This window comes from Salmo salar, chromosome ssa19 (genome assembly GCF_905237065.1).
Source record: "Salmo salar chromosome ssa19, Ssal_v3.1, whole genome shotgun sequence".
NCBI classification, from domain to species: domain Eukaryota; kingdom Metazoa; phylum Chordata; class Actinopteri; order Salmoniformes; family Salmonidae; genus Salmo; species Salmo salar.
Genome location: NC_059460.1, coordinates 10,593,357 through 10,619,647, shown reverse-complemented (window position 1 = coordinate 10,619,647; position 26,291 = coordinate 10,593,357). Strand labels below are relative to the sequence as shown.

Genomic DNA, 26,291 nt, shown 5'->3' with positions numbered 1-26,291 from the left:
CCTGCTCAAACACATCAGAGCCAGTTTATCAAAGTCTGGTTGAGCAGCTCATTTCTATAATGTGGTTTGTTAAAGGGGGACTGGAATAAAAGCCTGCACAAAGGTATTAGCTCTCCTGGAGAATGGTTGACCGCCCTTGATGTATAACATTGCAACCAAATACATTTGTCTTTGTAAATAATTTGCTTATTCAATATATCAAAAGATAGCCCCAAAAAATGGAGGAGACAGGTGGCAACGGGAGGTAGTAGGGAACTGGTCTATCTGCCCAATATAAATGATCAAAACTGGCGGAGGAATAAGAATAGCATAAATAGGAAAGTACGGCAGTTTAACTTGAGGACCAGGATGTTGACAGCTGTGCCATGCAGGTAGCAAAATAGCTGGGAAGAGATTTTTGATGTACCGATTCCATGGTACAGTGTGTATGAGTTGATATATAAAACAACGCAAGATTCAAGACTTTGTGCTAAATCAGTTAAACTGATCGTATAGAATTCTTGCCACCAACAAAATGTGGAATATTTGGTGGCATACAATCGTCAGAGCTCTGCATATTTTGTTGTGAGGATACTGAATCAATAGACCATTTGTTCTGGTTTTACATTAGGTATCCTGTTTCTGGTTTCAGGAATGGCTGAAAAAGCATAATCTAAAATTGACCCTAGAAATAGCATTGTTTGTAGATCTGGAGAGACCTGGTCAGTCAGTTAATAACATACTAATATTCTAAGTAAAAGTATTTATCTTCAACTCGCAATCTGTGGATTCTATTTGATTAGATAGATTCAAATTGTATGTTAAACATCACAGCAAAATTGAACTAAATCATGCATGTAGAAATCCAAAGAGAGTGGCCAGCAGAGACGGGTAGGATGGGCTGATGGAAGCAGAGGGTTGGGATGTGGAATTGGAGACAATTGGGAGTGGAGTTGCTGGGCAGGGGACAGAATGACGGTCAAAGATAAGTCAAAATAAACAAAGCAAAAAATTGTGTTGGAATGACACTGAGGGGCAACGCTGTTACATACAATGCCTGTTTGCCTGAGGCTGATGCCGCGCAGGTGGTTGTACGCGCGTACACATGCATATACACACGCTCGGATTCAAAACGCACACACCCACACATAAATAGAGCCACACATGCACTCAAAGGTATTCGGGTTGGCCTTGCTGTTTTTGTTGTCCTGGATTTATTTAGTTTGTGCATTGTTGTTTTCTGTTGTTTTTCTCTTTTGTACATTTCGTTGGTGCATTGGGGGACGATGGCTAGGGGATTTGGGGGTGGGGAATGGAGGGAGAGGTATTTTATTATTTATTTTCTTGGATGGTTAAGGGGCAGCTCTCTGGGAATTGTGGGGGGGATCTTGGAGGGTTGGTGGCCTGGCAGTTGGGAGCTTGGGCCGGTGGCCAATAGGTTGCTGGTTTGGGTCCCAGTTTTGACTTGGTGGGAGACCTGTGGATGTGCTCTTGGGCAGGATGTTGACCCTCGTTGCTTCTGTGGGACACTCTGGATGGCAGTCTAAGATGACTGAATGTAATGGAAACGTTGAGCTGCTTCTACGCAGGTAGATTGTATGTTTTAATATTCAATAAAATAATATAATCAAAAGATCAAATGGTTATGGTAGGCTAAAAATCTTTGTATTCCATTGACGCAAACTCACAATTGTACCTTTTCTTGTTTAGCTCTATCTATCGAAGCTACCTTAGAAGTGTTTACTCTGCAGGCTGACTAGCATCTATTGAGTTACAAAGTCCCATACATGTGGATGCTCAAATCAATTGTAAGGACCTACAAAAGTTTTGAAGCAACATAATCCAAAATAAATTCTATATCAAATAATTGTTCCTAAATTTACTGTTTGCGATTCAGAGGGATGAGTATTACTTCTCTCCGCTCTGCTGACAAGTATTTTTCTCAGCTTCTTAAAAAAAAATATATATATATATATATATATATATATATATAGTGACTTTTTCCACATTTTGTTACATCACAGCCTTATTCTAAAATGAATTCAATACATTTTCATCAATCTACACACAATATCCCATACTGGCAAAGCGAAAACGGGTTTTTAGAATTTTTTGCAAACGTATCAAAAATTAAACAGAAACACCTTATTTACATAAGTACTCAGACCCTTTGCTATGAGACTCAAAACTGAGTTCAGGTGCATCCTGTTTCCATTTATCATCCTTGAGATGTTTCTACAACTTGGAGTCCACCTATGGTAAATTCAATTGATTGGACATGATTTGGAAAGGCACACAGCTGTCAATGTAAAGGTCCTACAGTTGACAGTGAATGTCAGGGCAAAAACCAAGCTATGAGGTCGAAGGAATTGTCCGTAGAGCTCCGAGACAGAATTGTGTCGAGGCACAGATCTGGGGAAGGGAACCAAAACATCTTTGCAGCATTGAAGGTCCCCAAGCACACGGGCCTACATCATTCTTAAATGGAAGAAGTTTGGAACCACCAAGACCCTTCCTAGAGCTGGCCGCCCGGCCAAACTGAGCAATCGTGGGGGAGAAGGGCCTTGGTCAGGGAGGTGACCAAGAACCCGATGGTCACTCTGACAGAGCTCCAGAGTTCCTCTGTGGAGATGGGAGAACCTTCCAGAAGGACACCCATCTCTGCAGCACTCCACCAATCAGGCTTTTACAGTAGAGTGGCCAGACGGAAGTCTCTCCTCAGTAAAAGTCACATGACAGTATGCTTGGAGTTTGCCAAAAGGAACCAAAAAGCACAGACCAAGAGAAAGAATATCATGTCTGACAAAACCATGATTGAACTGTTTGGCCTGAATGCCAAGCGTCACGTCTGGAAGAAACCTGCCACCATCACTACGGTGAAGCATGGTGGTGGCAGCATCATGCTGTGGGGATGTTTATAAGCGTCATGGACTGGAAGACTAGTCAGGATCGAGGGAAACATGAACGGAGCAAAGTACGGAGAGATCCTTGATGAAAACCTGCTCAGGACCTCAGACTGGGGCGAAGGTTCACCTTCCTGGGGGCCTCCCGAGTTGCGTAGTGGTCTAAGACACTGCATCGCCGTGCCAGCTGTGCCACTAGAGATTCTGGGTTAGAGTCCAGGCTTTGTCGCAGCCGGCTATGACCAGAAGACCCATGGGGCGGCGCACAATTGGCCCAGCGTCGTCCGGGTTAGGAGAGGGTTTGGTCGGCAGGGAAGTCCTTGTCCCATCGCACACTAGCGACTCCTGCGGCGGGCCGGGCGCAGTGCATGCTTACGCGGTCGCCAGGTGCACAGTGTTTCCTCTGACACATTGGTGTGGATGGCTTCCGGGTTAAGTGGGCATTGTGTCAAGAAGCAGTGTGGCTTGGTTGGGTTGTGTTTCGGAGGACGCATGGCTCTCGACCTTCGCCTCTCCCGAGACTGCACGGGAGTTGCAGCGATGATACAAAACTAACTACCAATTGGATACCACGAAATTGGGGGGGGGGGGGGGGGTAAAATAAATAAATAAATGGTTCATATTACAACAGGACAACGACCCTAAGCACACAGCCAAGACAACGCAGGAGTGGCTTCGGGACAAGTCTCTCAATGTCCTTGAGTGGCCCAACCAGAGCCCGGACGACACGATCGAACATCTCCTGAAAATAGCCTTGAAAAGTCGAGGGGTCTGAATATTTTCCGAATACGCTGTATGTATGTACAGTTGAAGTCGGAAGTTTACACATTAGCCAATTAAATTTAAACTCAGTTTTCACAATTCCTGACATTTAATCCGAGTAAAAATTCCCTATTTTAGGTCAGTTAGATCACCACTTTATTTGAAGAATGTGAAATGTCAGAATAATAGTAGAGAGAATGATTTACTTCAGCTTTTATTTCTTTCATCACATTCCCAGTGGGTCAGAAGTTTACATACACTCAATTAGTATTTGGTAGCATTGCCTTTAAATTGTTTAACTTGGGTCAAACGTTTCGGGTTGCCTTCCACAAGCTCCCACAATAAGTTGGGTGAATTTTGGCCCATTCCTCCTGACAGAGCTGGTGTAACTGAGTCAGGTTTGTAGGACTCCTTGCTCGCACACGTTTTTTAAGTTCTGCCCACAAATTTTCTATGGGATTGAGGTCAGGGCTTTGTGATGGCCACTCCAATACCTTGACTTTGTTGTCCTTAAGCCATTTTGCCACAACTTTGGAAGTATGCTTGGGGTCATTGTCCATTTGGAAGACCCATTTGCGACAAAGCTTTAACTTCCTGACTGATGTCTTGAGATGTTGCTTAAATATATCCACATCATTTTCCAACCTCATGATGCCATCTATTTTGTGAAGTGCACCAGTCCCTCCTGCAGCAAAGCACCCCCAAAACATGATGCTGCCACCCCTGTGCGTCACGGTTGGGATGGTGTTCTTCGGCTTGCAAGCCTCCCCCTTTTCCCTCCAAAACATAACGATGGTCATTATGACCAAACAGTCTATTTTTTCCCCCATCAGAACAGAGGACATTTCTCCAAAAAGTATGATCTTTGTCCCCATGTGCAGTTGCAAACCGTAGTCTGGCTTTTTTAATGGCGGTTTTGGAGCAGTGGCTTCTTCCTTGCTGAGTGGCCCTTCAGGTTATGTCGATATAGGACTCGTTTTACTGTGGATTTATACTGCTCAAAAAAATAAAGGGAACACTTAAACAACACAATGTAACTCCAAGTCAATCACATTTCTGTGAAATCAAACTGTCCACTTAGGAAGCAACACTGATTGACAATACATTTCACATGCTGTTGTGCAAATGGAATAGACAACAGGTGGAAATTATAGGCAATTAGCAAGACACCCCCAATAAAGGAGTGGTTCTGCAGGTGGTAACCACAGACCACTTCTCAGTTCCTATGCTTCCTGGCTGATGTTTTGGTCACTTTTGAATGCTGGCGGTGCTTTCACTCTAGTGGTAGCATGAGACGGAGTCTACAACCCACACAAGTGGCTCAGGTAGTGCAGCTCATCCAGGATGGCACATCAATGCGAGCTGTGGCAAGAAGGTTTGCTGTGTCTGTCAGCGTAGTGTCCAGAGCATGGAGGCACTACCTGGAGACAGGCCAGTACATCAGGAGACGTGGAGGAGGCCGTAGGAGGGCAACAACCCAGCAGCAGGACCGCTACCTCCGCCTTTGTGCAAGGAGGAGCATTGCCAGAGCCCTGCAAAATGACCTCCAGCAGGCCACAAATGTGCATGTGTCTGCTCAAACGGTCAGAAACAGACTCCATGAGGGTGTATGCGGGCCCGACGTCCACAGGTGGGGGTTGTGCTTACAGCCCAACACCGTGCAGGACGTTTGGCATTTGCCAGAGAACACAAAGATTGGCAAATTCGCCACTGGCGCCCTGTGCTCTTCACAGATGAAAGCAGGTTCACACTGAGCACATGTGACAGACGTGACAGTCTGGAGACGCCGTGGAGAACGTTCTGCTGCCTGAAACATCCTCCAGCATGACCGGTTTGGCGGTGGGTCAGTCATGGTGTGGGGTGGCATTTCTTTGGGGGGCAGCACAGCCCTCCATGTGCTCGCAAGAGGTAGCCTGACTGCCATTAGGTACCGAGATGAGATCCTCAGACCCCTTGTGAGACCATATGCTGGTGCGGTTGGCCCTGGGTTCCTCCTAATGCAAGACAATGCTAGACCTCATGTGGCTGGAGTGTGTCAGCAGTTCCTGCAAGAGGAAGGCATTGATGCTATGGACTGGCCCGCCCGTTCCCCAGACCTGAATCCAATTGAGCACATCTGGGACATCATGTCTCGCTCCATCCACCAACGCCACATTGCACCACAGACTGTCCAGGAGTTGGCGGATGCTTTAGTCCAGGTCTGGGAGGAGATCCCTCAGGAGACCATCCGCCACCTCATCAGGAGCATGCCCAGGCGTTGTAGGGAGGTCATACAGGCACGTGGAGGCCACACACACTACTGAGCCTCATTTTGACTTGTTTTAAGGACAATACATTAAAGTTGGATCAGCCTGTAGTGTGGTTTTCCACTTTAATTTTGAGTGCGACTCCAAATCCAGACCTCCATGGGTTGATAAATTGGATTTCCATTGATTATTTTTGTGTGATTTTGTTGTCAGCACGTTCAACTATGTAAAGAAAAAAGTATTTAATAAGATTATTTCATTCATTCAGATCTAGGATGTGTTATTTTAGTGTTCCCTTTATTTTTTTGAGCAGTGTAGATACTTTTGTACCTGTTTCCTCCAGCATCTTCACCATGTCCTTTGCTGTTGTTCTGGGATTGATTTGCACTTTTCGCACCAAAGTACGTTCATCTCTAGGAGACAGAACTCGTCTCCTTCCTGAGCGGTGTGACGGTTGTGTGGTCCGATGGTGTTTATACTTGCGTAGTATTGTTTAAACAGATGAACGTGATACCTTCAGGCATTTGTAAATTGCTCCCAAGGATGAACCAGACTTGTGGAGGTCTACATTTTTTTTCCTGAGGTCTTGGCTGATTTCTTTGAAGGTAGGCCATAAAATACATCCACCTTCACACCTCCAATTGACCCAAATTATGTCAATTAGCCTATCAGAAGCTTCTAAATCCATGACATTTTCTGGAATTTCCCAAGCAGTTTAAAAGGCACAGTCAACTTAGTGTATGTAAACGTCTGACCCACTGGAATTGTGAACTACCTCATGAAGCTGGTTGAGAGAATGCCAAGGGTGTGCAAAGCTGTCATCAAGGCAAAGGGTTGCTACTTTAAAGAATCTCAAATATAAAAATACATTTTGATTTGTTAAACACTTTTTTGGTTAGTACATGATTCCATGTGTTATTTCATAGTTTTGATGTCTTCACTATTATTCTACAATGTATAAAATAGCAAAAATAAAAGAAAAACCCTTGAATGAGTAGGTGTGTCCAAACTCTTGACTGGTACTGTACGCATGCATGCATGTATGTACGTATATCCCCCCAGATTTATCAGCACCCCTACTTCCTGTAGCTATGGGCCAGGCCTACCTGCCCGACTGTCTCTCATCGCTCTTTGAGCAACGGGCCCACTAGTCTCGCACACAGAGGTGATGCTCGCAAACACAGATGCACTAAAGTGTCATTCCGATATTGGCTGGTATGTTGAGAAAGGCCCGAGGGGGTGTGGTATATGGTGCCTGGATACAGCCCTTAGCCGTGGTACATTGGCCATATACCTCACACACCCCAGAGGTGCCTGATTGCTATCATAAACTGGATACCAATGTAATTAGAACAGTATTTTTTATTTTTCATACCTATGGTATAGGGTCTGACATAGCACCGTTTTCAGCCAATCAGCATTCAGGGCTCGAACCACCCAGTTCAACATTAAGCATTAAGGCCTGGGGGGGTGTGGTATACAGCCAATATAACATGGCTAAGGGCTGTTCGTATGCACAACACCACAAACCCGAGGTGCCTTATTGCTATTATGAACTGGTTAAAAACATAATTAGAACAGTAAAAATACATGTTGTGTCATACCTGTGGTATACAACCCAGTTTATAATCTCCAATTAAGCCTTTCTTTCTACCCCTTTCATACAAAACATATACAGTATATATTGTAAATACGCACATATTAATCCCTCTATCCGATTCCACTCTCCTCTACTACACTCCTATTACCCATCCTCCTCTCTGTCATCCCTTCTTTCTCTCTCTCTCCCTCTCTTTCGTTTTCTTCTCTGTGTGGTGCATTAGTGGGTGTTGTATAAATACACAGGGACAGGCTGCCCAGAGGGAACAAAGGTTAAACACACACACACACACACACACACACACACACACACACACACACACACAGATGTGATGTGCTCGCTTCCTCGCTTACACACACAGGTTCGTGAGGCTGACCCAGCCACCACAAGCAACCATTACTAGATAATCCTCACTTCAGCAGAAAGTGAGACAAAGGGAGGGAGGAAAAATGGCAGGAAAGGGGAGAGAAGAGGGAGAGAGGAGGGGGGACTATTTATCTGAGGAATCGAGCGAGAGGGGGGGAAACTATTTATCAGAGGAATAGAGCGAGAGGAGGGGGGAGACTATTAATCTGAGGAATAGAGCGAGAGGAGGGGGAGACTATTTATCTGAGGAATAGAGCGAGAGGAGGGGGGAGACTATTTATCTGAGGAATAGAGCGAGAGGAGGGGGGGAGACTATTTATCTGAGGAATAGAGCGAGGGGAGGGGGAGACTATTTATCTGAGGAATAGAGCGAGAGGAGGGGGAGACTATTTATCTGAGGAATAGAGCGAGGGGGGAGACTATTTATCTGAGGAATAGAGCGAGGGGGGAGACTATTTATCTGAGGAATAGAGCGAGGGGGGAGACTATTTATCTGAGGAATAGAGCGAGAGGAGGGGGGGAGACTATTTATCTGAGGAATAGAGCGAGAGGAGGGGGGAGACTATTTATCTGAGGAATAGAGCGAGAGGAGGGGGGGAGACTATTTATCTGAGGAATAGAGCGAGAGGAGGGGAGAGACTATTTATCTGAGGAATAGAGCGAGAGGAGGGGGGAGACTATTTATCTGAGGAATAGAGCGAGAGGAGGGGGGAGACTATTTATCTGAGGAAGAGAGCGAGAGGAGGGGGGGAGACTATTTATCTGAGGAAGAGAGCGAGAGGAGGGGGGGAGACTATTTATCTGAGGAAGAGAGCGAGAGGAGGGGGGAGACTATTTATCTGAGGAATAGAGCGAGAGGAGGGGGAGACTATTTATCTGAGGAATAGAGCGAGGAGGGGGAGACTATTTATCTGAGGAATAGAGCGAGAGGAGGGGGAGACTATTTATCTGAAGAATAGAGCGAGAGGAGGGGTAGACTATTTATCTGAGGAATAGAGCGAGAGGAGGGGTAGACTATTTATCTGAGGAATAGAGCGAGAGGAGGGGGAGTCTATTTATCTGAGGAATAGAGCGAGAGGAGGGGGGAGACTATTTATCTGAGGAATAGAGCGAGAGGAGGGGGGAGACTATTTATCTGAGGAATAGAGCGAGAGGAGGGGGGAGACTATTTATCTGAGGAAGAGAGCGAGAGGAGGGGGAGACTATTTATCTGAGGAATAGAGCGAGAGGAGGGGGAGACTATTTATCTGAGGAATAGAGCGAGAGGAGGGGTAGACTATTTATCTGAAGAATAGAGCGAGAGGAGGGGTAGACTATTTATCTGAGGAATAGAGCGAGAGGAGGGGGAGACTATTTATCTGAGGAATAGAGCGAGGAGGGGGAGACTATTTATCTGAGGAATAGAGCGAGAGGAGGGGGAGACTATTTATCTGAAGAATAGAGCGAGAGGAGGGGTAGACTATTTATCTGAGGAATAGAGCGAGAGGAGGGGGAGACTATTTATCTGAGGAATAGAGCGAGAGGAGGGGGGAGACTATTTATCTGAGGAATAGAGCGAGAGGAGGGGGGAGACTATTTATCTGAGGAATAGAGCGAGAGGAGGGGGGAGACTATTTATCTGAGGAAGAGAGCGAGAGGGGGGAGAAGAAAGAAGATGATGCATGATCAAGCGAACGCAATCATGTCATCATTTCTGAAAGGTAGGAGAAAATAATTCTTTTTTTCTCTAGTCTTCCTCCTGCTTTTCTTCATTCTTTCTCTTTTCCCCCCTCAATCACTGTGTGTGGAATGGATAAAAGAATGATTTAAGAGTCAGAGTGAGAAAGAGAGGGAAGGAGGGAGGGACAGAAAGATAGAGCCCAGTTCTCAGTAGGGGTTGCAGTTCAAATAAATGGCCTCCCTTTAAAAGAGCGAGTGAAAGGAGAAAAATAAAAAAGATAGGAGGGAGAGAAATGGAGGAATGAGGAGAAGAAGAGAGACAAAGCAAAAGGAGAAACAGAATGAAAGAAAAGGAACAGGAGAAAAGACTACAGAAAAAGGCATGACGGAGAGAAGGAGACACCACGCACACAAGGCCGGGCCTGTCTGCAGTGTATCAGGGCTGTGCGGTGCGCCACTCTATCTAGGTATACAATAACAAGGGTATAATTAAGTGTGCATGATGAAGTTAATGGAGATGGGCCAAAGCGATCCTGGCACCAACACTAACGTGATGAAAAATAATGGAGCCGGGCCATAGCGTTTGCTAACGCAAACATGAATATTCTATTAGCGCATGGCTGTTAGCAGCTAGCGTAGCGGGCAACTGGGACAGGAGTTAATTTAATCACTCGTCGGAGCATGGTGGAGCACAGTTAGGACGGGGAAACTTCTTTGTGCGAGGGTAATTGCACAGAAAGAATAATTGATTTGACAATCGCACCCACGGATTTACCATCCTTATATGGACTGGTATGGAGGGAGGGTTAAGAGAGGAGGGAGAGAGATCAGGAGAGAAGACAGAGAGTGGCAGAGGAAGAGAGGAGAGAGGGGGGCAGGAGAGAGAGGAGGGAGAAAAAGAGTGAAATGAGGGGGGAAAGGTACAGTGCTGTGAAGTGGGGCAGAGGAGCTCTGTGTGTGATTGAGCCATCAGGAGAGGAGAATTTATATCTGATCAATGCAGAGAAATTCAATTATGGTTCACACACACACAATCATATTCTGTACACCACAGACAGACAGCGAGACAGAGGAGGAAAGAGAGAGGGAGTGAAGGAGGGAGGAGAGAAAGCTGAAGCGTGCCAGTAAATGCTGTGGAAGTCATTGATATGAGATGATTAATTATTGCCAAGAATGAGATTGTTTTATCATGGGGGAATACTGCTGGTAGCTAGGTGTGTGAACGTCTGTGTATTCTATTAGAGATATCCTGCCGGGGAGGAAATTACCTCCATGTTTAACTCAGTCACAGCAATCGGGCACAATAATGTAGGGTATATGTAGATCAGACAGATGGACAGACACCTTCTGTCTTCTCTCGGGTAACAGAAGAGTAGTTGCTGCAGCAAACACAAGCCATATAGGCCTATCGAGGTAAAGATTGAAGGAATATCAGTGAAAGCGGAAACACTATTTGGATAGTCCATTTCAACTAACTACCTACCTACTAACCGTAACCCTTACCCTAATCACAAGTTCAGCAAGCATTTGCTTATCAACAGATAAGATTCTCTGCAGATGTTCATACTACCAAATAAAGTGTGCCCGTGAAAGCAAAAGGTTAAGGAAACTAAACTAGGTTAAAGGTGTGGTAACCCAGCAGGTAAGGAGTGTGTAGGGCCACTGTTGTCTGGCCCTGTAATCCTAGCAAAGCTTCCCCAGGGAGTGTAATACAGTAATATGTGGTATTACTGCCCCGGGACCAGAGGATAACACACACAACATGTACTTTACAGCTGCACCGGTCTGTGTGTGTGGGTGTGCGTGTCGTCCCAGTCAGTCCACTAATCCAGTCACACCTAGAGTTATCCCAGTCTGAGCGAAGCCAGGGTGTGTGTTGTGAGGGTGAGTGAGACTTGTCATATACAGTTGTGTGTTTAGGCCTGGGAGATGAAATACACATTTCTGAATAGTAACATGGTGTGTAGTTTTCAACAACACAATAAATGTGTAGCCCTTTACACTTGTACCCGTATAAGGGTTGAAGATAGCAGACTTGGACACTGGTAAGTGCCTAAACTGTAACAGAAACATGTTATACATGACGTCAGAGCTCAGGCTCTGTGCTTCACAGCGCTGTATGGGTTTTGACTGACAGCCGTTCTGAACTTGAGTACCGCGCCCAACTAGAAGTCTCCCCCATCCCTGCTGGTAATTGGGTAACTTTTGCAACTCTTTTGTTGTCTGAGTGAGGGAAATTCTGTAAACCATGAGGACTCAATGTATTTTGAAAGATGAGACATTGAGGATTATATAATAAATACCGCTTTGATGAAATACAAGCAAGCCAAATACCCGTGAGTCCAAATGTGCACTTCACATTTCCGTATCATAAGACTCATGTAATATACAGTGTCAACATTTCTGATCACTATGTTTGATGTACAGTTACAAGATGACATGGTGTCATATCCTGGGTTGTCCTGAACAGAATGAGCCTGTTTGTTGTATTGTGAAGAAAGTTTGCCACGGACCACGCATCAGAATGCACTCATGACTCCTTTCTATGCGCACCAGAATTATGATCGGCTTCTCTGAATTGCCTTGTGAAAGCCTAACACTGTAAGATCGTATCTTATAATTTAGCTAGTCATGTTGGCAATAGAACAAGCATTCAAATTATGCCCACCTGACCCAGATTGCCATTTATAATGGGACATTTTTGGATTGCGCAAACAGTAAGTGTGTGATGGCGGGGAAGCAGTGCTGTGTTCCAAACAAAACAACTACAAGTGTGCTTGCTTTAGTTCCTCAATGGCACAACTAGGAGAGCTCAAAAAAAGCACTGTATAGTTGAAGACACTTCTTTTAGTCATATAAGTGCATTGAAATGACTTAGGAACTGTGCACACTTTGGAGAGGTTTGTGGCTAATTGGAAACACCAGTTAGACCTCTCACTCAAGCCCTTGTAATTATTTTGTATTATGTTGCACCTACCCAACATTCTTATCATGTTACTGAATGTATCCAGAATATTTCTTTAACAAATGCAGTGAAAGTACAGTAAATGTAAAATGCACATAAAATCAAAACAGTGTAATGGTTAGATTCAGTCATGTGTTAGTTAGGTGAACTGTTGTGTACCTCACCTTTAGTCTAATCATTTCCCCATAATCTCCCAGTTCCTTTTAATTGCTACCATGGTTATGCATTCCATATTTCTTCTGTAAGAAACATTTCAATTTAGCCCTATCCATATAGGCCAATTCCCACGATCGTAAAGGGTTAAACGGTTATTTCTAAAGTTGACCAAACAAAGAACCTGACAAGGCCAGACGCAAAAGAAGGAAATAATGAAAAGCAAGTAAAGAAAGCAAGGCAGAAAAGGGGCGGGAAAGAAAGGATTGGCGTTGATTTCTCACATCAAAGAAAGAGGGGGAAAAACACAAAAGAAAAGAGGCTATAATCATGTTAGCCCTCCTCGCCGCCTCCACCTCTCCTCCATCCCCATTCCTGCGCCATCCGTCTCCAGAGTGGTCATCTATTGATTACAACTTATATTTACCTCCGCTGCCTTGCTCTTTCGCTCCCTCTCTCCGGCCCTCGCTTTCACACATGCGTCTACACACACACACACACACACACACACACACACGTCCAGACACACGCACTTACACATACATACATAAATATTTAATCAAATAAATAAATCTATTCGCAGAGCGACCCTTTCTAATCAAGTGACATCAATCAGAGGACTGTGGGTAAGGGGCCAACGGAGCGAGCCCAGAGCGTGGTGTGTCGCGGCTAAATGGGTCCGGGAGGAAATATACGCTCCATGTCCTATTAAGGCAGAAGGGCTATCCTTTCATCCGCTTGCCTATTACTCCCCCTATCATTTCCCCAAATCTAAAACCTGTTTTCAATCAACACTGGCAACAGAGTGGCTGTCGGAGAAAAGGAAGAGAGCGGGAAAGAGAGAGAGATGGAGAGCTCTTTCCCTCTTTCTCTCCGTGATTGGAGCATTTTGCATTCTGTGTGTGTATGATTGTGTGAGATTCTCTCTGTGTGTGTGTGTGAGATTGAATCCGTCTACAAAATTAGGGCTGTCGACTCGAGGAGCTGAGCGTCCTTAACCCAACCCCCTCATAGCCCACGCCCATCCACCAACGCATGGGTGTGTGTCTACTAGTGATGCGTTGGTCAGCTGTTTGTTCATCCACACCCGACTGACTATGTGATAGCTGAAATCTGAGGCCCAAATCCGAACCTAACACGCAAATATAGAAAATGTGATGTACAGTCAGAGGCGGAGCAATTTTTTGACAGGACTTTTAGATAGGCCTGTGTTTCTGCTTATAATTTCAACATTTTGGTTGTCTATTTGTTAGTCAACCTGTGTATAATTAGATACATGCAGCTTATGTTCAGTCATTACTTGTTGCCTTCGAATACTAAATAAACCCTTGCTCACCAGAATAATGCCATAAATCGATAGAATGAATGCTTCTAGTTGACATTGGTAAAGTTCTTTCTTCACTGCTTCACTCGGACAGAAAAGACGTCTAGGGACCGGGGTGAAAATGCAATAAAAATTTAAACGGAAATGATTTTAAAATGTTCAAAATTTCCAAATTACATAAGTTTGACAGGTTTTAAGGAAATTAAAAGCTGTGAAAACTACCTAAAATGTTTTGGCTTGGATGCATATTTTATGATACTGATAAAGATAGAACCTTTACAGACAGTCCCTAACCACGCATTCATTCTCTCAAGATGCTGAAAGAAAGAAATCATTCTGCAGGAGTAAATGTTATATTAGGCTATGTGAGAGGTTATAGACCTAGTCAGTGTCCAGATTTCAGGCGACTGTTCCATTTAACCATCTGAATATTAGCCTACAGTTCCCTCGACATGCCATGTTAAAGTCCCCGTCGTGTGACTTGAATTTGTATAGCGCCTCACAATCATCACATATAACATAGCCGGCACCGCTATTATCCTCTTTTACCACTTCACCAAATCTTTCCCAAACATTAAACTACTGTTCTGGCCCTCCTATTTATTTTCAACTGACCATTTTGCAGCTTTCCTCTTATTAAATTAAACTCCGATAGTCTTTTCTGCCTCAGTGGATCAACGTTAACTTTCTCTGTTCCCAAAGCATTTGGCAATTGGTGTGTATTTGGCGAGCGTACAGTTAGGCCCTAAAGCGTAGGCTTCGGCTACGCACTAACGTCAAATAACAATAATAAACATTTTTTAATGTAGCCTATAGATAAGAATTATATATATGGATTTTTTATGCATTGTTTTCTCTATTCCACCCACCGTTCATCCACACAATATTTAATGTTCCTAAACCTGCCCGCCAGGCGGATGTAACCGCGGGAACTGTGGGTTATGAGTCAACCCGCGTATCACTAGTGTCTACGTGAGTGTGACAGTCACTACAATATAACTGTATGTGCGTCTTAATACATAGGCCTCTGTAAGATGTATGTACAGTAAGTGGGTGTCAATTGTAATATTGATTGAATGCTAGTGTGTGCATAGTTTTACTTCTCTCGTCGCTCTGTAGTACTTTGGTGACAGCGTACTCCCAGTCGAAGATGAACCTGTAGTAGCACAGCTGGGTGTACAGGGCTTTCTCAGAGTACTGTGGAGAGAAAACACACATTACTACACACTCATCAACAGGTACTGTAACAGTCAAACTTGTAGTTTGTCAAATGAGAGAGAGAGAGAGAGAGAGAAAAAAATTAAACTGTTCCAAGCCCCTTAATCCAACCCCAGTGTTACTAACACCCAAGGTGCTCTGATAATATACAGGCAACTGCCAAAATAATGGAAATGCTAGTAAATTAGGGATATGAAGTGTTTTGAAAGCAGGTGCTTCCACACGTGTGGTTCCTGAGTTAAGCTATTAACAGCCCATCATGCTTAGGGTCATGTATAAAAGTGCTGGGCAGGTCATTATTTTGGCAACCGTAGCTATGCCCCATAGGATGACAATACCCCCATCCGCAGGGCACAAGTGGTCGCTGAATGGTTTGATGAGCATGAAAACGATGTAAACCATATGCCATGGCCATCTCAGTCACCAGAACTCAACCCAATTGAACACTTATGGGAGATATACTGTCTCCTCCTCCACCTCTTTCACTTTCCTCCCACATTCTCGGACGATGCTCTCACATCCCTGATCCTCCTATTTCCATCTCTCATCTATTTATACATCTCGCCATCCTCCTCTCAGGGAGCATGACCAATAAAGCCGTAGTTTGGTTTGTTAATTTCAGCAACAATTAACTCTAGTCACACGCCTGAGAGAGAGAGAGGCTGAGATAATGAGGTAATGGGTGAGAGAGAGAGAGAGAGAGAGAGAGAGAGAGAGAGAGAGAGGAGGTAGAGAGGGAAATGACAGAGAGAAGAGAGAGGGAAAGAGATCTGATCATGTGTAAATCACCTGGCTGATAGTTTGTTGTGATAAGGTTTTTGAGAGAGAGGAGAGGCAGCTGAACAACAGCCTCCGTCAATGTGATTAGACATTTTTCTGCATGAGGCCATTATGACAACGCTAATTACACTGACTGTTACATTCAACTACAGGACACGCCCATAACTAGCATCAGGGGTATGTAGTATGTTAGTATTATGATGCATGTATGACAGTGTTAGCATCCGTAATGCCTGTGTCCACGTATGGATTGTGTTTTCAATGTCTATGAATGAGTGTGTGTAGTGTTTAACAAGTGTGTGTGTATGTATGTACACTACCATTCAAAAGTTTGGGGTCACTTAGACATTTCCTTGTATAAATATAAAAAAAGAGCACATTTCTTGTCCATTAAAATAACATCAAATTGATCAGAAATACAGTGTAGACATTGTTAATGTTGTAAATGACTACTGTAACTGGAAATGTCAGATTTTTTCTAGAATATCTACATAGGTGTACAGAGGCCCATTATCAGCAACCATCACTCCTGTGTTCCAATGGCACGTTGTGTTAGCTAATCCAAATTTATCGTTTTAAAAAGGCTAATTGATCATGAGAAAACCGTTTTGCAATTATGTTAGCAGAGCTGAAAACTGTAATTCTGATTAAAGAAGCAATAAAACTGGCCTTTAGACTAGTTGAGTATCTGGAGCATCAGCTTTTGTGGGTTCGATTACAGGCTCAAAATGGCCAGAAACAAAGAACTTTCTTCTGAAACGCGTCAGTCTATTCTTGTTCTGAGAAATGAAGGCTATTCCATGTGAGAAATTGCCAAGAAACTGAAGATCTCGTACAACGCTGTGTGCGACTCAATTCACAGAACAGCGCAAATTGGCTCTAACCAGAATAGAAAGAGTGGGAGGCCCCGGTGCACAACTGAGCAAGAGGAAAAGTATATTAGAGTGTCGAGTTTGAGAAACAGACGCCTCACAAGTCCTCAACTGGCAGATTCATTAAATAGTACCCGCAAAACACCAGTCTCTGTGAAGAGGCGACTCCGGGGATGCTGGCCTTCTAGGCAGAGTTCCTCTGTCCAGTGTCTGTGTTCTTTTGCCCATCTTAATATTTTATTTTATTTGCCAGTCTGAGATATGGCTTTTTCTTTGCAACTCTGCCTAGAAGGCCAGCATCCCGGAGTCGCCTCTTCACTGTTGACGTTGAGACTGGTGTTTTGTGGGTACTATTTAATTAAACTGCCAGATGAGGACTTGTGAGGCGTCTGTTTTAGAGGTCGACCAATTAATCAGGGCCGATTTCAAGTTTTCATAACAATCGGTAATCTGCATTTTTGGACACCGATTGTGGTCGATTACATTGCCCTCCAAAAAGAGACTGCGTGGCAGGCTGACTACCTGTTACGCGAGTGCAGCAAAGGGCCAAGATAAGTTGCTAGCTAGCATTAAACTTCTTACAAAAAAACAATAAATCTTAACATAATCACTAGTTAACTACACATGGTTAATGATAGTACTAGTTTATCTAGCTTGTCTTGCATTGCATATAATCAATGCGGTGCCTGTTCATTTCTCATCGAATCACAGCCTACTTTGCCAAATGGGTGATGATTTAACAAGCGCATTCGCGAAAAAAAAAGCACGGTCGTTGCATCAATGTGTACCTAACCATAAACACCAATGCCTTTCTTTAAAATCAATACAAAAGTATATATTTTTAAACCTGCATATTTAGTTAATATTGCCTGCTAACATGAATTTCATTTAACTAGGGAAAATGTGTCACTTCTCTTGCAAGCAGAGTCAGGGTATATGCAGCAGTTCGGGCCGCCTGGCTTGTTGCGAACTGTGTGAAGACCATTTCTTCCTAAGAAAGACCGTAATTAATTTGCCAGAATTGTACATAATTATGACATAACATTGAAGGTTGTGCAATGTAACAGTAATATTTACACTTAGGGATGCCACCCGTTAGATAAAATACGTAACGGTTCTGTATTTCACTGAAAGAATAAATGTTTTGTTTTCATATTAATGACCTAAGGCTCGTATTTCTGTGTGTTATTATGTTATAATTAAGTCTATGATTTGATATTTGATAGAGCAGTCTGACTGATTCATTCATTGAAACAGCACTTTCCTGCATTTGCCAGCAGCGCTTCGCTGTGCTTCAAGCATTGAGCTGTTTATGACTTCAAGCCTATCAACTCCCGAGATTAGGCTGGTGTAATGTGAAATGGCTAGCTAGTTAGCGGGGTGCGCACTAATAGTGTTTCAATCAGTGACGCTCTGAGACCTTGAAGTAGTTTTTCCCCTTGCTCGGCAAGGGCCGCGGTTTTTGTGGAGCGATGGATAACGATGCTTCGAGGGTGGCGGTGGTCGATGTGTCCCTGGTTCGAGCCCAGGTAGGGGCGAGTAGAGGGACGGAAGGTATACTGTTACACTGGAAATACTATAGTGCCTATAAGAATATCCAATAGTCAAAGGTATATGAAATACAAATGGTATAGAGAGAAATAGTCCTATAATAACCACAACCTAAAACTTCTTACCTGGGAATATTGAAGACTCATGTTAAAAGGAACCACCAGCTTTCATATGTTCTCATGTTCTGAGCAAGGAACTTAAACGTTAGCTTTTTTACCTGGCACATAATGCACTTCTACTTTCTTCTCCAACACTTTGTTTTTGCACTATTTAAACCAAATTGAACAGGTTTCATTATTCATTTGAGGCTAAATTGATTTTATTGATGTATTATATTAAGTTAAAATAAATGTGTTCATTCAGTATTGTTGTAATTGTCATTATTACAAATAAATAAATATAAAAATCGTCCGATTAATCGGTATCGGCTTTTTTTTGGGGGTCCTCCAATAATCGGTAACGGTGTTGAAAAATCATAATCGGTCGACCCCTAGTCTGTTTCTCAAACTAGACACAATGTACTTGTCCTCTTGCTCAATTGTGCACCGGGGCCTCCCACTCCTCTTTCTATTCTGGTTAGAGCCAGTTTGCGCTGTTCTGTGAAGGGAGTCGCACACAGCGTTGTACGAGATCTTCAGTTTCTTGGCAATTTCTCGCATGGAATAGCCATCATCTCTCAGAACAAGAATAGACTGACGAGTTTCAGAAGAAAGTGCTTTGTTTCAGGCCATTTTGAGTCTGTAATCAAACCCACAAATGCCGATGCTCTCGATTCTCAACTAGTCTAAAGAAGGACAGTTTTATTGCATCTTTAATTATAACTATTTTTCAGCTGCGCTACCATAATTGCAAAAGGGTTTTCTAATGATCAATTAGCCTTTTAAAATTATAAACTTGGATTAGCTAACACAACGTGCCATTGGAACACAGGAGTGATGGTTGCTGATAATGGGCTTCTATACGCCTATATAGACAATCCATTAAAAATCTGCCGTTTCCAGCTACAATAGTCATTTACAACATTAACAATGTCTACACTGTATTTCTGATCAATTTGATGCTATTTTAAACAGACAAATTTGGATTTTCTTTCAAAAACAAGGACATTTCTAAGTGACCCCAAACTTTTGTACAATTGAAGTCGGAGGTTTACATACACTTAGGTTGGAGTCATTAAAACTAGTTTTTCAACCACTCCACAAATTTATTGTTAACAAACTATAGTTTTGGCAAGTCAGTTAGGACAAGTAATTTTTCTAACAATTGTTTACAGACAGATTATTTCACTTATAATTCACTGCATCACAATACCAGTGGGTCAAAAGTTTACATACACTAAGTTGACTGTGCCTTTAAACAGCCTGGAAAATTCCAGAAAATGACGTATTGGCTTTAGAAGCTTCTGATAGGCTAATTGACATTATTTTAGTCAATTGGAGTTGTGGATGCATGTACCTGTGGAGGCATTTCAAGGCGTACCTTCAAACTCAGTGCCTCTTTGCTTGACATCATTGGAAAATGAAAAGAAATCAGCCAAGACCCCAGAATTTTTTTTTGTAGACCTCCACAAGTCTAGTTCATCCTTGGGAGCAATTTCCAAAGGCCTGAAGATACCATGTTCATCTGTACAAACAATAGTATGCAAGTATAAACACCATGGGACCATGCAGCCGTCATACCTCTCAGGAAGGAGACGCGTTCTGTCTCCTAGAGATGAACGTACTTTGGTGCGAAAAGTGCAAATCAATCCCAGAACAGCAGCAAAGGACCTTGTGAAGATGCTGGAGGAAACGGGTACAAATGTATCTATATCCACAGTAAAACGAGTCCTATATCGACATAACCTGAAAGGCCGCTCAACAAAGGAAGAAGCCACTGCTCCAAAATCGCCATACAATGCCAGACTACGGTTTGCAACTGCACATGGGGACAAAGATCAAACTTTTTGGACAAACGTTCTCTGGTCTGATGAAACAAAAAATAGAACTGTTTGGCCATAATGACCATCATTATGTTTGGAGAAAAAGGGGGAGGATTGCAAGCCGAAGAACACCATCCCAACCGTGAAGCACGGGGGTGGCAGCATCATGTTGTGGGGGTGCTTTGCTGCAGGAGGGACTGGTGCACTTCACAAAATAGATGGCATCATGAGGGAGGAAAATGATGTGGATATATTGAAGCAACATCTCAAGACATCAGTCAGGAATTTAAAGCTTGGTCGCAAATGGGTCTTCCAAATGGACAATGACCCCAAGCAGACTTTCAAAGTTATTGTGGGAAGCTTGTGGAAGGCAACCCGAAACGTTTGACCCAAGTTAAACAATTTAAAGGCAATGCTACCAAATACTAATTGAGTGTATGTAAACTTCTGACCCACTGGGAATGTGATGAAAGAAATAAAAGCTGAAGTAAATCATTCTCTCTACTATTAACCTGACATTTCACATTCTTCAAATAAAGTGGTGATCTAACTGACCTAAAACAGGGCATTTTTACTAGGATTAAATGTCAGGAATTGTGAAAAACTGAGTTTAAATGTATTTGGATAAGATGTATGTATGTATGTATGTATGTATGTATGTATGTACGTACGAATGTATGTATGTACGTATGAATGAATGTATGTACGTATGTATGTAATGGTCATCTATGGCCATGCGAGACACACAGCTGTTGACCCACGATGCACTGCCTGGTGAATAACTAACCATGAATCCCATAATGGATCCTTGGTTACCGTTGCCAACACAGAGCTGAGCACACACACTTCCCCTCTCACACAAACTAGCCATACACACAAAGTCGCACTGGACTTGACTGACAGGTGTCGAAGAGGCGTGGCTAAAGGTGTTACAGGTCGTTATTGAATTTAGAGCACACACAACCACACACGCACAAACGCCTCGTCATTCGGCTCAGTGCTTTGTTCTTGTACTGACACCATTTCAATTTGCACCACAAATCTGCTGCATTTTCAGCCTGGCTGCCCAAAGAGCAAACCAGCTGTGAAATTGCCTCTCTAGGGAGCGAACAACCCCCCCCCCCCCCCTCCACACACAACCTCGCTAACTACCCCCCTCACTCAATCTGCACACACACCCATATAGTAGGTGCACTTCCCTTTCTCATGCAAGTGAACCTGTAAAGTATGGGCTGAGAGGGAGAGAAACAAGGGGAGAGAGAGAGAGAGAGAGAACAGGGGGAGAAACAATTGTGGGAGAGCAAAGAGGGGGAGTGAAGAGTGAAAGAGGATGAAAGGGAGAGAAAAAGGGGGAGATAGCATACAAAATGGGTCTAAATAGCTAAACCACAGCCAACAGTCTAAAACAGACCACAAAAGCCTACACAAACTGAACACGGTAAAATGCCCCCCACTACAATTAGTATTCTATTCAGACAGGTACTGAGAGGTCAATGACTACATGGATAACTGCATGCTACATGACAAAATAAGTGTGTAACTGTGACAGTCTCCTGCTCAGTATGAGATTCATACAGTAAATATGGCACAGTCAGCCATCACTAGTACTAATCCATAAACACTGGAGCTACATCTCAAGGTTCCATGCCATACACTGAGTGTACAAACATTAAGCACACCTGCTCTTTTCATGACATAGACTGACCAGGTGAAAGAAATGATCCCTTATTGATATCACTTGTTAAATCCACTTCAGTCAGTGTCAGGTTAAAGAATGATTTTTAGGCCTTGAGGCATTGTGTTTGTGTGCCCTCCAGAGGGTGAATTGGCAAGACAACAGACTGGTAGATGGTAGTGGGTGCCAGGTGCACTGGCTGGGTTTTTCATGCTCAACAGTTTCCCTGTGTGTATCAAGAATGGTCCACCACCCAAAGGACATCCAGCCAACTTGACACAACTGTGGGAAACATTGGAGTCAACATGGGCTTTCGACACCTTGTAGAATCCATGCCCCTGAGGGCAAAAGGGTGTGCAACTCAATATTAGGAAGGTGTTGCTAATGTTTTGTACACTCAGTGTATATTCCACCTAGACACTGCTAACCTGCAGATCCAGTTGACCCCTTAAACACACACCACACACACCCCACTGTAGCTGCGAGAGAGAGGAGAGAGAAATCACTGTGTAGCTGTGCGTTGTGATATCTGATAGGGTTTAACTCAGACGTTGTAGCGTTGGGTTGAGTCCTCCCAGCGATCGGCTTCACAAGCCTCCATAATGAGTCAATATATGTAAATCTTTACTAGCCAAACACGGCAGGAAACAAAGACATTTAACTGGCGCTCCCGCTCGCTAGCGCAGCCCTGCACCAATGGGTAATTTCTCCCCATTCACAAGGCATAATTGCCTGCTATTTGAAGATATTCATGCTCAATTTTTGAAATTAATTTCAATTGGGGGGAAATGTAGAAATGTCAGCTTCAGTGAAAGGGATTTGATTTCAATTATCCTCGCTCAAAGGCCCTGTGATTTCCAAATACACTTAAGCGAAATTATGACAAGAATTTTTGTTCGGTGAATTTCAGTGTTTAAAGAGCGATTAGGCGATAATGGGGCGGCTTTGAGCCGGGAGTGAATGCAGCCGTCTCCCTCTGAAAGGCACTCAATTATCTCTGATTGCTCCAGCTATAATGTATCAAATAGAGATACCTGCTATTGCCGTAATTTGTGTGAAAATTAACATGCTGCAATTTCCACTAGAGAGGAAAAAAGAGCTTTAATGGGCGCCTGAACGTACATCAATAAAACTGAGGGAGAAAGACAGGGAGGGAAGCAGGGAGAGAAAGATAGATAGGGAGAAAGACAGGGAGGGAGGAAGAGGGAGGGAGGAAGAGAGAGAGGAAGAAAGAGGGAGGAGGAGAGGGAGAGAAGAGAGGGACAGAGAAAAAGAGTGGGAGGGGACTGAGCGCATTGGCTAAACTGAAAATGAAAGGGAAAAAAGAAGCGATAGAGAAACAGAAAATGAGAGAGAGAGAAACAGCGCATCAGATACAAAACGAAAGCAAGGGAGGGGGAGATTGTTAAAGAGGGAGAGAGAAAGAGAAATTTAATTTACTGAAAATATTACAAATTGCACCTGTGCATAACTCCCTCAAATTACTAACCAATCAACAAGAGTGGCTATTACTCCTCTATTACATGGAGATCAGAGAGTGAGGAAGAGAGTAGGGTGCGAGAGAGACATAAGGGGGGGAAAGGGAGGGAATATGAGAAGGGGAGAGAGGGAGGTAGCAGGAGTGGGAGAGAGAGCAAGCAGAAAACACATCACTGACAGAGACAGGAACGAGGCTGTGGAACGAAGAGTAAGAAGAGGATAGAGGGATAAGATGATAAAGGAGAAGGGTGGAGGCAAAGGGGAGAAAGAGGGGGTGACGGATAATGAGATAGAGAACGAGAAAAGGAGGGAGGAATGAAAGTACAAGAGGGGAGAAAGAGGGAGAGAACAAAAAGGTGGGAGTGAGTGGGCGAGGAGCGAAAGGGAGGAAGGCTGAAGGAGGAATGGAGGGAGCAGGGGAGAATAGGAGGGATGGAGGGAGCGGAGGAGAGAAGAGGTGGGTTAAGGGTAGAGGGGTGAGTTAAATGTTTTATTCAGCCAGCAGTTTAAAGTGGCAGGGCCCTCAGGCACAGAGAAGGACGCCTAAGTGGCCGTGGTGACAAGACAAATTGGCCTTTTGGGTTTCAACCTGTCGCCACACAACCCTACACACTGCTAGAGAGAGATAGAGGGAGAGAGAGAAGGGGAGGGAAAGAGGATGAGGGGGGGAGAAAGAGGGGGAAGAAGGGGGAGAGAGAAGAGGGAGGAAGAGGGGAAAGGGAGCTTGGGGAGAGAAAGAGGGGGAGGATCGAGAGAGAGAGAGAAAGAGGAAGCTTGTAGGGAAGGAGGAAGAAAGTGGAGAGGGAGTGAAAAAGAGAGGAAAAAGGGAGAGAACTACAGGAGAAAAATACATTGAAACGTCAGGGATAAAATGAGAGGGAAAGAGACGTCAGATCAAGTGAAGGCAGAGAAACACAGAAAGAAAAACATCTACCCTTCAGGCTAACCTGGTCTTCATAAAGGAGACAGTTTAAAACTACCAGTACCCTCCTACAGACACACACTCAAGGCCGTAAGAGGCCTGTGTAGAGAACAGAGGATACCCTTATCAGTGTATGTATGTTGTACTTCAACAAGAATTACAAGTGTGTGTGTGTGTGGGGAAGGCCTGTGTAAGAATCTCATTAAAGTATGAACACAACAGTTGAGGCAAGGACAGGGTGGGTGGGAGGGAGGGAGGGAGGGAGGGTGAAAGAGGAGAAATATGGAGGGGAGGTAAATAAAAAGGAGAGCAAAAACAAGGAAATGTGAGAGGGTGAGTGAGAAGAGAATTTAGACCATGTGAATAGACGAGAGGAGAGGACGAGAGGAGAGGACGCGACATGCGAAGAGGAGGAGAGCTGAGACGAGGAGGGGACAAGAAGAGAAGGGGACGAGAAAAGAGGATGAGATAAGAGAACGAGGGCTCAGTAGCTTTTAAAATGGCTCTACAGCACCATCACCTGGACAAACCATCCAACATCAATACAGTGAGTGTGTGGGTGTGTGTACACATCCAGTGTGTTTATGCAAGTGGATTATATGTGTGTGGTGTGTTCATGCTTGTGGGTGTATGTGTGTGCGGTGTGTTAGTGTGTATCTGTTACCTCTGGTTTGAGTGTAGAGCGGGTGCAGGCAGGACAGATGGGTCCAGATCTGGAGAAGGAGATAGGCAGCCTCCTAGTCCGGTTCTGACAGGCCTGGTCCTCACACACCAACCAACCCTGACATGGAGAGAGGGAGACAGAGAGAGAGGAGAGAGTGATGGGAGTGAAGAGGGATTGGGGGTGAAGAGAGATGGTGTGAGAGGGGGACAGAGACAGACAGAGAGACAGAGAGAAGCAGAGGAAATAAAATGATTATACAACATTGTATTCATATCAAGGAAACTTAAAAAAAAAAAAACGAGGCTAACTTGCTGGAAACAATTACATAATTATCTGCCTAAATACACATAGATTAACTTTCTCCCGTCTTCTCTCTGCCTCCTCCCTAAATTGTATATTCTGGAATTTTCCAAGACAACCCCTCCATGTGAATAAGGCACATCTGCTTGAGCCTGGGGGTCCTTCCCTTTTCAGACAGGCAAAGCAGAGGGCAGCAGGTGGTTAGGACCCCTGGGGTGAGTCAGTGGCCTTGGACAGGTGCAGACCCTACTCCCTCTGTTCCCCTCCTCCTCATCCCTAATCTAATACCCTATATCTCCCTGGCCTGCCCTTTTGTGTTGGGGTTATTACCCAACTAATAACAGTTCCCAAGACATCCAACCCCTTACTACATACTGCACCTGTCCTACCACCTCACATACCAAATCCTCCCACACACAACGTCCCAGTTGAGCAGTCTAAGGGTGAGCCACACACCCCTTATGCACCCTTCACCCCATAACTCTCCCAGATATACTAGGCCACAGAGAAAAGGAGGAAATATGGAGGTCTCTTTTCCCCTGTATCAATAACAATCATAGAGTAGACAGATAAACTGAAGGGTCTATTGTACTGTTATCAATCTCATTAACCTGGTTGTAACCACACACACACACACACACACACACACACAACAGAATTGTGGTGAATATTATCAGAGCCAACAGAGCAGTTTAATGTCCCATGATCCTCGTGTCTGTGGCGGTTGGCAATGTTTAGATAACGTCTCTGGCCCTGGGGGTTGTGGGTAATGCTGTGAACTCTGGGAGATTGTAATTGAATTGGGACATATGTGTGTGTTTGGTTTTCGTTTATAGGCGATTGGCGGGATGCTGTGTGTGTTCATTAGGGATGTTATTGCCTGACTGTCTGATCCCAGAGTCTCCTGAGGACACAAGCCTAAACACACAGCACTGTTCCCATGGGCTGGAGA

The 26,291-nt window shown here is 44.0% G+C and overlaps 1 protein-coding gene across 2 annotated transcripts in view; it reads right to left on the bottom strand.

Moving 5' to 3' along the window:
• The window catches only part of pola1 (polymerase (DNA directed), alpha 1), a 109,365-nt gene that overhangs the window by 1,844 nt on the left and 81,230 nt on the right, over positions 1-26,291 (bottom strand). For both annotated transcript variants that reach the window (XM_014157251.2, XM_014157252.2), the window contains 2 exons: positions 25,040-25,156; positions 15,058-15,154 (listed from right to left, as the gene is read on the bottom strand). In XM_014157251.2, the coding sequence (XP_014012726.2) occupies positions 15,058-15,154; positions 25,040-25,156 (214 nt within the window). The remainder of the gene's footprint in view (positions 1-15,057; positions 15,155-25,039; positions 25,157-26,291) is intronic.